This window comes from Mobula birostris, chromosome 9 (assembly GCF_030028105.1).
Source record: "Mobula birostris isolate sMobBir1 chromosome 9, sMobBir1.hap1, whole genome shotgun sequence".
In the NCBI taxonomy this organism is placed as follows: domain Eukaryota; kingdom Metazoa; phylum Chordata; class Chondrichthyes; order Myliobatiformes; family Myliobatidae; genus Mobula; species Mobula birostris.
Genome location: NC_092378.1, coordinates 5,247,195 through 5,260,806, shown reverse-complemented (window position 1 = coordinate 5,260,806; position 13,612 = coordinate 5,247,195). Strand labels below are relative to the sequence as shown.

The 13,612-nt window shown below is 41.0% G+C and overlaps 1 protein-coding gene across 2 annotated transcripts in view; it reads left to right on the top strand.

Annotated features, from left to right (window-relative positions):
• The window catches only part of arid2 (AT-rich interactive domain 2), a 118,873-nt gene that overhangs the window by 85,851 nt on the left and 19,410 nt on the right, over positions 1 to 13,612 (top strand). The window contains exons 13-15 of one of the 2 annotated variants that reach the window (XM_072267426.1): positions 4,267 to 4,401; positions 4,907 to 5,082; positions 9,861 to 12,640. In XM_072267426.1, coding sequence (XP_072123527.1) covers positions 4,267 to 4,401; positions 4,907 to 5,082; positions 9,861 to 12,640 — 3,091 coding nt within the window. Of the gene's footprint in view, positions 1 to 4,266; positions 4,402 to 4,906; positions 5,083 to 9,857; positions 12,641 to 13,612 lie in introns of both variants that reach the window. The other variant, XM_072267425.1, reaches the window with a different exon arrangement.

Here is a 13,612-nt window from a genome sequence, read left to right as displayed (position 1 = left end):
TGCTTTAGACTCCAAATCTTCATTGTAATGTTAAGATAATTGTTGGTACCTTAATTCTTAGTAGTTTCTAACTTGTTGAAGTAGTGAATTCATTTAATTTTTACTCCTGGCAGTTTCTGACATCTCTAAACCCGAATGCTTGAAACTGCAGTGAGTAAAACGGTTCTAAATTGCCTTGCTGTTTACTTCTTAGCAACTATCAGTGATGAAAATCACTGCTTTTTGAACACAAACAACAGGCATTATTTCAAAAACTGTTTGCTGTGAGCGTGGTATACTGTCTAATGGCCAAGCAATTGCATGCGATGGATGCTAATTTGAAACTGTACGGCAACAGTCTTCTGTCCCAATTAAGCACATAGTGCCCCAAATAAACAAAGGGAATTCAGGCTATTTTCTCAATTACTTTTTGTTCATGAAGACAGGGGTCCCCAACCTTTTTTGCACCACGGACCAATTTAAGATTGACAATATTCTTGCAGACCGGAGGGTGGGTGGGGGTGGGGTTGTGGGGGGGATGGTGTTCAAATTCAACAGTGCATGACAGGGAATGAGGAAAGGTGCAGCTGACTCGTATCGTTTCCTTGCGGCCCGGTAGCACATGCTTTGCGGCCTGGTGGTTGGGGACCACTGCTTTAAGAGTTGTCCTAAATAAGCTGCTGCCCTGATTAATGCCCTGATGGCCCAATTAACTGGAATCCACTGTATTGGGTTAAAGTGCTATAGCCTTAATAACCCATGGTGATTTAAATTTAATACATAAAAAATAATAAGTTCTTTCACTGTGGTTCAGATTAAATATTTAAGATATATGGGTTCTGCATTTGGAACCTGTACCCTTTAGCCCACTTACGACTTTAGAAAATAAGCTGGCTTTAAGTCCAAAGCAATTCATACACTGAGAATAAATTTAACCTTTAAGATGACTTAACTCAGGAATTAAGCTCTAGTACATTAGTGAAAAGTGAATGAAAGGACGGGTTGACAGTGAAAGATGAAGGAAGTTCATGTGAACACTGTGCTGTCAAATACAAATTGCATATACAAATTGCCAAAATATAAGTTGTGCAGTTTACGGATCTTGGAGTGCCATGGTATAAATTCAAGGTGTTTGTGTTCATGTTCCATGGCTGAGGTTGTTGGCCTTGACAGAAGGCACAATTTATCCTTCAAGAAATAAGCTAGCCCAATTTAAATTGTTTCTTTGACATTACATTGTATATAAAACATGCATGAAGTATCGAGATACATGGCGTCATTGTGCATTAATCTGAGAAAATTTTATTAATCTTGGTTTGCTCTTCCTGTCTAGGACATTGCAGTGTATTTTTAGACTGATAATTCTTGTTGATGGATGATTGCATATCAACATTTGAAATGGTCAAGAGACAGCCTTTATATCATGATGTATTTTGCATGTATTTACATATTTTAGCTGATAATGGGCTGAAAAATCGGACTTATTCTTTAGCCCATGCAGTCCAATTTTTTTTTAAAGGTAGGGTAGACATAGAAGAACATGACAAAGTTTTATTTTACTAGTAAATATGCACAAAAATTAGTTTGAGTTAAAAAGCACAATAGTCACTTCCCATCAAGGCAGCAGTAAAGTGAAATATTCCCATGGCCGTAGAATGAGTTCACTCTAATCGTCCATTGGGGTACTCGAATGCTTCGGGATATTCAGAGGCTGAAGCATTTTGGTGGGTGATGTTTGGCATTGTGTTAGACATCGGCCTTGTGCAAGATGTGGTTGCTGGGGCCAGTGCTGTAAGTAGAGGGCCACTGAGATGCAGGGCTCCAGGGCAGGGCACTTATATGGGGGAGCTGAAGTAGAGGATGTGGCGTTTGTATTTTGTGGGTGATGTGTGTTTGTGTTTTAGACACTGCAGCCTCATCTCTAGCCACTTTGAACCTACTTGCCATTGAACTGAGATGTACCTGATAGCTGTTTTATCGTGATCATTCCTCACTAAAGGAATTCTGGCACTCTTCAGAGTGATTTGGTTGTGAAAATTATAAGATGGGAACAAATAGAGTAGTTGAACTATTTTAAATAATTTTGGTTACACCTGTTTACTCATATTTCCAGGAGTGAGAGCACTAATGGAGTCAGTGCTGAAGGGGCTCAGAGATGCATTACTGAGTGTACTGTGAACCTGAGGCAAACTTCTGTAGTTTCCACTGTTGCGTAGTCCTGTGTCGAGAACTTAACATGCACTTTTGCCCTCCCACTGCTGTGTGCTGCCATACTGGGAGCTTGGCGCAAAACCTAATCCTTTGCTGATGCTCCTGCAGCAATGAATCTCCCACGGCTTGGTAAGGAGAGCCTGCCTGTGTGTGGTGGTGTTAGGCTGGCTGGGTGAGTGCTGCAGCCGCTCAGCACTGATGAAGGGCCCATGGCTGCACTCTGCCCAGCATGGTGAGTGGAACTGGAAGCACCTACTACATGTGTTCTCTGTTTGGATGCTATAGTGTTCCTCAGCATTACTAGTTGAATTAATAGAAGCTGTTAACTTCCACTTGTATACCTGTCTATAAACCTGGGGTCTCAATCTCCTTTTAATGTCATGGACCAATACCATTAAGCAAGGGGTCCATGGACGTTAGGTTGGGCATTTGCTGCTGTATAGTAAGAAGCTCAAGCAATGACTGCTGTTGATCCTGTCACCACAGAAGTATCTCTGGGCTGGTGAGAGCTGTGCAGACAAAATGAAGAGATATAGAAAGGGCATTTGTTAACACATGGCGCAGGTGTTGCGTCTTGGAGACCCTCATCCTCGATCCTGAGCAGTGGTACTGGTCCCCCAGCGCATCCAGCAGCAGCCCTCACTGGCAGCCTCCATCCTGAATTGTGGGGTGATTCACTTCTGGGGAAGTCCAGTGAAAGGCAGCAATTTGCACCATCCAAATTCCCAGCACAGCAGCTGTGAATGTGGCCATTCACATGGCTTCTTGGCACGTCTTTTGGAACTACACGGGGGATTGTACTTGTGTTTGGACATGAAGACCAGGCATGGTAGTAATGAGGGGTGGCTCAGTAGTGCAGCGGTCATCATGATGATATTACAGCTCGGGGCGTGGGAATTTGGAGTTCAGTTCCGGCGGCCTTTGTAAGGAGTCTGTTTGCCCTCTCCATGGACTGCAGGAGTTTTCTTCACATCCTGCGGTTTCCTCCCACAGCCCAAAGATGTAGTAAGTAGGTTAATTGGTCATTGTGAATTGTCCCATGATTAGGTTAGGGTTAAATTGGAATTGTAGGGGTCGCTGGGCATCACAATTCAAAGGACTGAAGGGCCTATTCCATGTTGAATCTCTAAATAAAATAAAATAAAACAACTCATTGCTCTGCAGGTTCATGATAAGCAGGGTACCAATGTTAATAAAACCTATTCTGATATTTGAGTAAGCTTTACACATTGATTTTACTTAGCTGAAAAATTACAAAACCTTCAAAGTCGGAGTGCAGTAATTTTTCTCAGACTTGAGATTAATCTTTGCTATCGTTTTTATGGCATCAATCAACGTACTTCTGAAGCTCATTCCGACAGGGACCAGAGTGGTTTTAACAGTGATCTATAGCTTGTTAACTACTGCACAAAGAAAATGTGTACAGTTGCTTTGTGGTATAAAGTGAGCTGCCAGAGGGAATGTTTCTGGATAGCTGTCAAACCTAATGATTGATTTCAAATGCTTTACACTATGTCAATATGTGTATGTAGTAACCTTTAAGATAAGTAATGGAATATACTTAAAGTGAAAGTTGCATTGCTGGAATGAGAGTTTGGGTCTTCAGAACTACCCTTTGACAAACTATTTTGGCAGAGCGGAATATGTTCCATAATCCAGTGAGCTGTTTGGTCTTTTATTACACTATTTTTGCACAGAAGAATAGGAAAATGGCATGCAGTAGTCATAGCCAACAACAGAGAGTCAAAGTTTTACTTTTTAACACATGGTTGAGCTCTCTGAGTATCATTGAAATGTTGCTGTTGGCCACAATTGCAATTTATTTCAGCTGGCATTTTTTTCATCTAGGTTCATTGGTTGTAAGTAGTTTAATACATAATTGTCATCACTTATTTTTGAATATATATCTGTAGTGCTGCCTAATCAATAAAAGATCCACAGCACCCAATAGTTTAAAAATAGTCTAAGCGAGACAGTCTTTTCTGCTTGTGTCATCCAGGATGTAAATATTGATCTTTTGACTTCTCACATTTGGTTTCCAGAACGAGTGAACTTGTGGCATTTTGCTTTTTACAGGTTAAGCACACACCTTGAGAGCTGTTTAGAAGGCTCTGTCTCACGAACAGACCTATACTCAGAGTACCTTTCTGTATGCAGCAAATTGGCTCGGGGTGGAATTCTGACATCAGCAGGATTTAACAAATGCCTCAGGTAAGTTTCTTTTTCCCCAAAAAAGGAGTATATTTGTTTATAGAATAGTTTGCTTTGCCAAGGTATTTTTTCAAAAATCAGTTTGATAAAACATTGCAACATTATTTTAAGAGCATCCAGTTTAAATGTTGATTTTGATGCTTATACTTGCATTCCAAGAATACCTTTTTAAAAAAAAAAAGATCCTTGTATTGAAATGCCATGAACTTGTTGGAAGCTTTCTATAACAATTCCAAGATAGATTCTTAAAGAACAAATGTGCAAGCTTCTTTTTTAGTGTTTGTTTTGCTTTAACAGGGATATTTGCTCATCACTGAGTTTACTTTAAAATTCCTGCCTACCCTTGCTCATTTTTTTTTTGTCTTCATATCTGTGTGGGAGGGAAGGAAGTGATCCCAAAATATCCACTTGCCACGCTATAATATCTGCATTGTTCAGTCTGAATAGATTTGGTTAAAAACTAATTTGGGCACTTAATGAGACCAAACATGTTTTTCTTTGCAAGGTCCCTGTTTCCAACACACACAATAAAACGAATAGAAGAAAATAACGGGCAAGCGCAAATACACATAGTGGGAGTCCAGAGAAGGGCTACACCGCTTCCCATGCAGCCACACTACCAGCAATCACCAGCTGTTCATCTGATCACACCAGAGCTAACACAAAGCCCACCTCCTTCAGGTAAGAAGTTACTTATTCATTTGATAAAAGAACTTGATAAAGAGCTTGATAAAAGTTGATAACTGCTAAATGTTTTTCAAACAATCATAGAGTTCTGCTTCATTCACAGTGTTAACAGTAATATGTCTGTGTGTTAATATTATTTAAGACCTAAGGAGGGAAAAGATGAAATATGAAGGTAAGCTAGTCAATAATATCAAGTAGGATACCAAAAGTGTTTTTTTCAGATATATAAGGAGTAAAAGACAGGCGAAAAGTGATATTGAACTGCAGGAAAATGACGCTGAAGAGGTAGTAATGGAGGACAAGGAAATGGATGAATTAAATAAGTATTTTGCATCCAGCTTCACTGTGGAAGACACTAGCAGTGTGCCAGAAGTTCAAGTGTCAGGGAGCAAAAGTGAGTGCAATTGCTATTATTCGGGAGAAGGGGAAAGGTCTGAAGATTGATAAGTCACTTCAGCTCAGATGTGGACTACACCTCAGGGTAGTGTTGGAACAGTAGAAGGACTTGGATAGATTAGGAGAATGGACAAAGAAGTGGCAGTTGGAATGCAGTGTCAGGAAGTGTTTGGTAATGCGCTTTGGTAGAAGGAACAAATTTTCTAAACAGGCAGAAAATTCAAAAATCTGAGGTGCAATGGGACTTGGGAATCCTTATTCAGTATTTCCTAAAGGTTAACTTGCAAGTTGAGTTGGTGGTGAGGAAAGCAAATGCGATGGCAGCATTCATTTCAAGAGGCCTAGAATATTAAAGCAAGGGTGTAATGTTAAGGCTTTATGAGGCACAGGTGAGGTCTCACTTGGAGTATTGTGAGCAGTTTTGGAACCAATATTTAAGAACGGATGTGCTGACATTGTATAGGGTTCAGAGGAGGTTTATGAAAATGATTCCGGTAATGAAAGGGGTATGAGGAGCAGTGGGTCTATACTTGCTGGAGTTTCAAAGAATGAGGGGAGATCTTATTGAAGCTTATAGAATGTTGAAAGGCCTAGATAGAGTGGATGTGGAGAGGATGTTTCCTTTGGTGGGAGAGTCAAGGACCGTAGGGCACAGCCTCAGAATAAGACAAGACATAGGAGCAGAATTAGGGCTTTGGCCCATCGAGTCTGCTCCAGCATTCAATCATGGTTGATTCCTTTTTCCCACTCCTCAGTCCCACTCCCTGGCCTTCTCCCCATAACCTTTGATACTGTGGCCAACCATGGACCAATCAGTCTCCACCTTAAATACATCCAATGACCTGGCCTCCACAGCTCCTTGTGATAAGAAATTCCACAAATTCACCACCCTCTGGCTAAAGAACTTTATTTGCATCTCTGTTTTAAATGGATGCCCCTCTGTCCTGAGGCTGTGCCCTGTTGTCCTAGATTCCCCCACCATGGGAAGCATCTTTTCCACTGTCTCGGTCTTTCAACATTCAAAAGGTTTCAATGAGATTCCCCCTCATCCTAAATTCCAGTGAATACAGGCCTGGAGCCATCAAACATTCCTCATAAAATAGCCCTTTCATTCCTGGAATCATTCTTGTGAACCTCCTGATCCCTCTCCAGTGCCAACCCATCTCGTCTTGGATGAGGAGCCTAAAACAGTTCACAACACTCAAGGTGAGGCCTCACCAGTGCCCTATAAAGCCTCAGCATCACATCCCTACTCTTGTATTCTAGACCTCTTGAAATGAATGCTAACATTGTATTTGCCTTCCTCACCACCGACTCAACTGGCAAATTAACCTTTAGGGCATTCTGCACAAGGACTCCCAAGTCCCTTTGCATCTCTGACTTGGATTTTCTCCCTGTTTAGAAAATAGCCTTCACATTTATTTCTACTACCAAGTGCATGACCGTGCATTTTCCAACATTGTATTTCATTTGCCACTCTCTTGCCAATTCTCCTAATTTGTCTAAGTCCTTCTGCAGCCTTCCTATTTCCTCAACACTACCTTGCCCCTGCACTAACTTTTGTATCATCTGCAAACTTGGCAACAAAGCCATCTATTCCACCATCTAAATCATTTATATACAGCATAAAAAGAAGCAGTCCCAACCCCAACCCCTGTGAAACACCACTAGTCACTGGTAGCCACCAGAAAAGGATCCCTTCATACCCACTTGCTGCCTCCTATCAGTCAGCCATGCTAGTAACTTTTCTGTGATACTGTGGGCGCTCACCTTGGTAAGCAACCTTATGTGTAGCACCTTGTCAAAAAGCCTTCTGAAAATACAAATATACAATATCCACTGCATCCCCTTTATCAGTCCTGCCTGTAATATGCTCAAAGAATTCCAACAGGTTCATCAGGCAAGATTTTCCCTTAATGAAACCATGCAGACTTTGCCCTATCTTGTTCTGTGTCACCAAGTACACTGTAACCTCATCCTTAACAATTGACTCTAATATCTTCCCAACCACCAACTAGTCTATAATTTCCTTTCTGCTGCCTCCCTCCTTTTCTTAAAGAGTGGAGTGACATTTGCAATTTTCCAGTCCTCAAGAACCATAACACCAGTCCAATGGTTCTTGAAAGATCATTACTAATGCTTCCACAATCTCTACCGCTACCTCTCAGAACCCTAAGGTGCAGTTTATCTGGTTTGGGTGACTAATGTACCCTTTGATCTTTTGGCTTTTTGAGCACCTTCTCCCTTGTAATAGTAGCTGCACTCACTTCTCTTCTCTCTCACTTTTCAGCACCTGGCACATTTCTAGTGTCATCTACAGTGAATACTGATGCAAAATACTCATTTAGTTCACCTGTCATCTCTTTGTACCCCATTATTATTTATCTGGCCTCTTTTGCTAGAGGTCCCATATCCACTCTCATCCCTCTTTTTTTATATACTGGAGTAAGTTTTTTCTGTCCACCTTGATATTTGCTAGCTTGCTTTCATATTTCATCTTTTCCGTCCTAACAGTTCATTTAATTGCTTTCTGTAGGTTTATAAAAGCTTCCCAATTCTCTCTCTCCCTGATAAATTTTGCTTTGTTCTATGCCCTCTTGCTTGCTTTTACATTAGCTTTGACTTCCCTTGTCAGGCATGGTTGTACTATTTTGCCTATTGAGTATTTCTTTGTTTTTGGAATACATCTATCCTGCACCACCTTCATTTTTCACAGAAACTCTCACCATTGCTGCTCTGCTGTCATCCCTGCCAGCATCTCCTTCCAATTTACTTTGGCCAACTCCTCTCTCATACCACTGTAATTTCCTTTACTCCACTGAAATACTGCTACATCAGACTTTACTTTCTCCCCATCAGATTTCAAGTTGAACTTAATCATATTGTGATTACTGTCTCCTAAGGGTTCTTTTACCTGAAGCTCCCTAATTGCCTCTGGTTCATTTCGTAACACCAGTCCAGTACAGCTGATCCCCTGGTACTTTCAATGACAAGCTGCTCTAAAAAGCCATCTCGTAAGCATTCAACAGATTCACTCTCTTGAGATCCATTACCAACTTGATTTTTTCCCGATCTCTACCTGCATGTTAAAATCTCCCATGACTATCATAACATTGCTCTTTTGACAGGCATTTGATATTTCCCGTTGTAATATGTAGGCCACATCCCTGCTACTGTTTGGAGTCCTGTATTTCAGTTCAATGAAGACATCAGAAATACTTTCACTGTCTGTCAACATTACACAATAGCTGAGTAATTCTTTTATTTCTACAAATTCCTTCAACATCTATGCATCAGTAACAATGAGTCATTATTTGAAAATCCTCCCTATGCCTCTTCATCTGTTGTTAAAGAACTCATCAAAACCTGTGTCTTTTGACTAACTTCCTTCTGGCCTTCTTCCTTAATGTTTTAATTGATTGAGAGTTAAATTTTGTTCATAAAGTATCTGTGTTGTGTCCTGAGGCATTATGTACAGGTGTGATGTGAATTATACATTATTTTTGCGTGTTAACAAAACACTTATGGTCGTAGCAGTTTTTGGGTACTTTAGCTGATTGGGTTGTTATTGACCCATTTGTCATCTCTTCAAAAGATAGAACTTCAGTTACATCATAATGCAAGTTACCCTTCTTACTGCTGTTATTCATATCACAGCTAATCATCATGGAGTGGTGGTAGAAATGTGAGAGTGAGGGATTTAGATTTATTTATCACGTACTTCAAAACACACAGTAAAATATATCATTCGTGTTAACAACCAACTTGCTCAAGGATATGCTGGTTAGCAGCCTGCAAATACTGCCACACATTTTAATACCTACATGTCATGTCCGCAATGCTTGTCAGAGCACAACAAAACAACATACTAAGCAACAAGCTGAAAACAAGCCCATTCCTCCCCCATGCCCACGTGCATGCACAATCCTCTAACCCCTGCACAAGCCATCTTTGGCCTCCGTCCTCCAGTGGACTCATGGATTCACATGTTAGCCGTGGTGATCAGCTGATAAATAACAGAAGAGAAAATTAGAATAAAAGCATGAAAGAAGCAATGGTTCAGGCAGCCACATTTCAGGCAAAGAACTTTTGTCTGTACACTTGTTTCTCTTTCTATTACCTGAGCTTCTGACTGCTTACAGAATTTTTCTGTTTTATTTCAGTTTCCAGTGTCTATACAATTCTTTTGATTTTTCACACAAAGGATAATTTTGCATTCAGTGAACGAGGTGTTCGGTCTGTTCTGAAGAATATGGATAAAGCTGTATTAGTTTCTGAATAAACTTGACAACTGAATTATAAGAGTTTGTTAAACTGTTGTAGAAAACCCAGTGGTATGCATTTGAACTAATTTTATCCTGTTACCTTTTCAGCAGAAACAGTGGTCAGCCACTTCCAACGGAACCCTGTAGCTAACCTTTCTAATGCGCAACCAGGATCTCAAATGATCTACACATTTCAACAAAGTGTCCCAGCTCCAAACATTACAAACAAAATACAAGACCAAACTGGTCTGGCACAACCGCACCAAAATGCTACTGTGACTGTTGTCCAAGGCAGAACTCCGGTTACGAGTGAAGCAGCAAGATGTTCATTTGTGCAGTCTTCAACCGTCAATACTCAAACCCCAGCTTCTGTACCATATTCATTGATGGGAAGCAACATTCCCCAGGGAACATTGATCCAAAACCATGCCACGACAACATTAACAACGGCACAGCCTGTGACAACTTCTCAACAATTGCTTCAGCACCCACAGCTACTTCAGCAGCAGCTTCCTGGTCACCAGCTCTCTATACCAATTGTATCTTCTAATCAGGTGAATACTTCTGCCACAACAACTGTTACTGTGATACAGCAGGCTGTTTCTCACAGCCATTCAGCAAATTTATCAGCCAACACAGTCCTTGTTTCACAAGGACAATTGTTATCGGGTACAGTAACCCACCCTGTACAGACGTCCTGTCACCAGCCAAAAACACACAACCAGCAAGACAATGTTCTGTTGGCATCTCAACACTATTCAACTACCCCTAGTCCTGCTGTTGTCTCTGGTGCTGCAGTACAAAATTTTCAAGTGTCAACAGGTCAAGTGGTTGCAATTACTGGTGTTCAAAGCTCTCCAGTCCCTAGGATGAGTTTCCAGACGATAGCACCAAAGCCAACGGGAGTGGTTCCACAACACGTTCAGTCTACTCTGATGCAACAGCAACCCCAGCAAAGTGTACATATGATTGTTAGTCAGCCAGCTTCCCAGGGACAGAACTTTGCTCCTGCGATTCATCAGATATTGTTGACAAACCCAGCTTCTGTTCAAGCTGGCCAAGCTATTCAATTGGCTGGGAATGCAAGTGTGACGCCTTCATCTTCGCCATCTCCCCTACCTGCCAACAACAATCAGGTACAAATGGGGTTGGTTACTCAGCCTTCAGCCCCTCAGATGCAGGGGCCTCAAACTGTGAGCAAGATGCTCTCTGTGAAACGGCAGCAGCAACAGCTGCAGCAGCAACAACATCCCCAAAAGCAATTCCAGGTGCAGCTTCAGTCTCAGCAAACAGGTACAGCTTCTAATCAGCCACCCTCTGGCGAGTCTAGTTTAATAAAACAGTTACTTCTTCCAAAAAGGGGTCCCCCTACTCCAGGAGGTAAACTTATATTACCTGCTCCTCAAATGCCTCCCCCTTCTCCTGCTAGAGCTCCTGGACCTCAGGTAGTCTACCAAATGACCCACGGTCAGGCAACGAATATTGGAGTTCAAGCCCCAGCTCAGCAATTAGTAGTTGGACAGCAAAATGTGCAGCTTGTTCAAAGCCCCATCCACTCACAAGGGGCAATGCAAACAGTGGCAATTCCTCATATGCAGATCTTACCGGGTCAGTTGATCTCTGCTAGTAACACTGCTACTCTTCTCCAAGGGTCAACAGGCAACCAGGTGACCATAACGGTTGTGCCAAATACCACCTTTGCTACTCCTGCTGGAAGTCATTGCAGTGGAACGCAGATCATAGCCCCTGCAGGGATTTCCATTGGTGGGTCACAAGCAGGTGTTGGCCTCCGAGTGCCAACACCTCCACCTAGCGTGGCGCCATTGAGTGGACAGGGGAAAAGTTCAGAATCTGAAACCGTGTTTGCAGGTGATAAAATTATTTGTCAAAAGGAGGAAGAAGCAAAAGATACTACAGACTTGCATCTGCATGAACGTAAAATAGAAATCATGGAGAACCCCTCTTGTGCAGAGGGGGCTGCTGGTACAACCAATGGTGGCTTAAAGGAAAGTGATATGCAGGGGGCTAAACTTGTAAATGGAAAAGAACATGTTAGTTCACGTCTACCTCCACCTAACTCAGGGATTGCTCAGTCTCAGCCCATGCCGTGTACGTTGGCTTCAAATGGACCTTTGACAGGAGTAAGTCAAAATGTAACAAATGGGAAGCTGAATATAGATTGTGCAGAGGTGCAGGAAATTAAAAAAGATCCTTTGAAGCTCCCCATGGTAAATGGGATCTGTGACTTTGAAAAAGGGGATGGTTCGCACTTAAGCAAAAACATTCCAAATCATAGAGCTTCCAAACACATGGAAAATGGTGATATTATTGCACAGGAGCAATTGGACAGTAATCAACAAAATTCTGCCAAAAGTGTTCAACCAACCAAAATGCATAATGGACTTGTCTCTGTAGGAAATTCTAGTGCTAGCTGTGCAGTGATTTCAAACTCTGTTGACCAGCGGATCAGTGGTACAAACTCAGGATTACCCAATGGACCTATGACAGCTGCCATGAATTCAGTGGTGCCTCAGCTTCCGCAATGTCCAAGTTCAGCGGTGTCTTCAGTGTCTAACTCGCCAGCTTCACTCCAAACTGGGCCTGTAGCTATACATTCAGTACAACTTTATCAGACTCCAACAACTAATGGTTCACCTGAATGTCACCCTTTAAAAAGGCCGGCTGAATGCAAAGATAATTTATCAGGAATTCCAAATAAAGTAGGAGTAAGGATTGTTACCATCAGTGACCCTAACAATGCTGGCTGTAGTTCAACCATGGTGGCTGTACCAGTAGGAGCTGATTCCAATAGTATAGCAAAAGTAGCAATGGACAGTGTAACACAACAAAATCAGCATCCACCTATTCTTGCACCGGGGATAGTTAATCAGGTAAGAAAGATGTCAAATAATTGCTGTGAATGGGTACTTTCTTAATCATTACTACGAAATTGTACATTTAAATGAGTTGAAGATTGTTCGATTCCTATTTGGTATAAACTGGTGTTTTGTCTCAGAATCAGACTTTGTGATCTTTGTAATTTTATGACTGCTTCTACAGCACATTTTATTTTTTACTGAAGAAATGTAAAATTACAGGATATATAAGGTGTTGAAAAGAGTATGGGGGTTTGACCTAAGCTTTGTAGGTATAAAGATAACTTATAATTGTCAAATTTTACACTCAATAACATACAAGTAAAAGCAAGTACACCATGCTTGGGAAATAGCATCACTGAGATCTTGCTGGTCCACATTCTTAAGAATTTAATTATATCCACTAAATTGACCTAATGGTGCATAATCTATTTTTGTCATTTCTATTAGATACAGTTACCATGTTCTCACTCATTATTTACCAATGGGCCAAAAATTGAGTATATTTGGGGAGATTTAGAAGGAGACAGAAAATTGTTCAATATCTGAAGTGCTGCTAATGAATTTCTTAGCAGCAATTTCAAGATTGTGTTACAAATGCAGATTTTGTGAACTAAGATACTTCAAGTATATTTTGTAAACTAAGATACTTCAAGTATACTTAAGGTGCTATTTTTAAAAAGAAAGTTTCATATACTTGAAATGTTATATTTGCATTTAGTTGCCGTACCAAAAACCACTTGTGCGCAGATCCTCATGTCAGACTTAATTTTAAGCAGCAATTAAAATGGCATTTTTCACATTTACAAATGTGAGGTAGGACCATATTAAAGTATTTGGTATCTGGTTTAGTTAGTCTGGTCCAGGCCTGCCTTTTGGAACACTGGCTGCTGCTGACTGGCCTGGCAATTAATTTTTTTCCCTCGCAATTCAAAATATTGATATTCAAGGAGAGGATTGTGTTCTTTTTCACAACATTTTTTCATG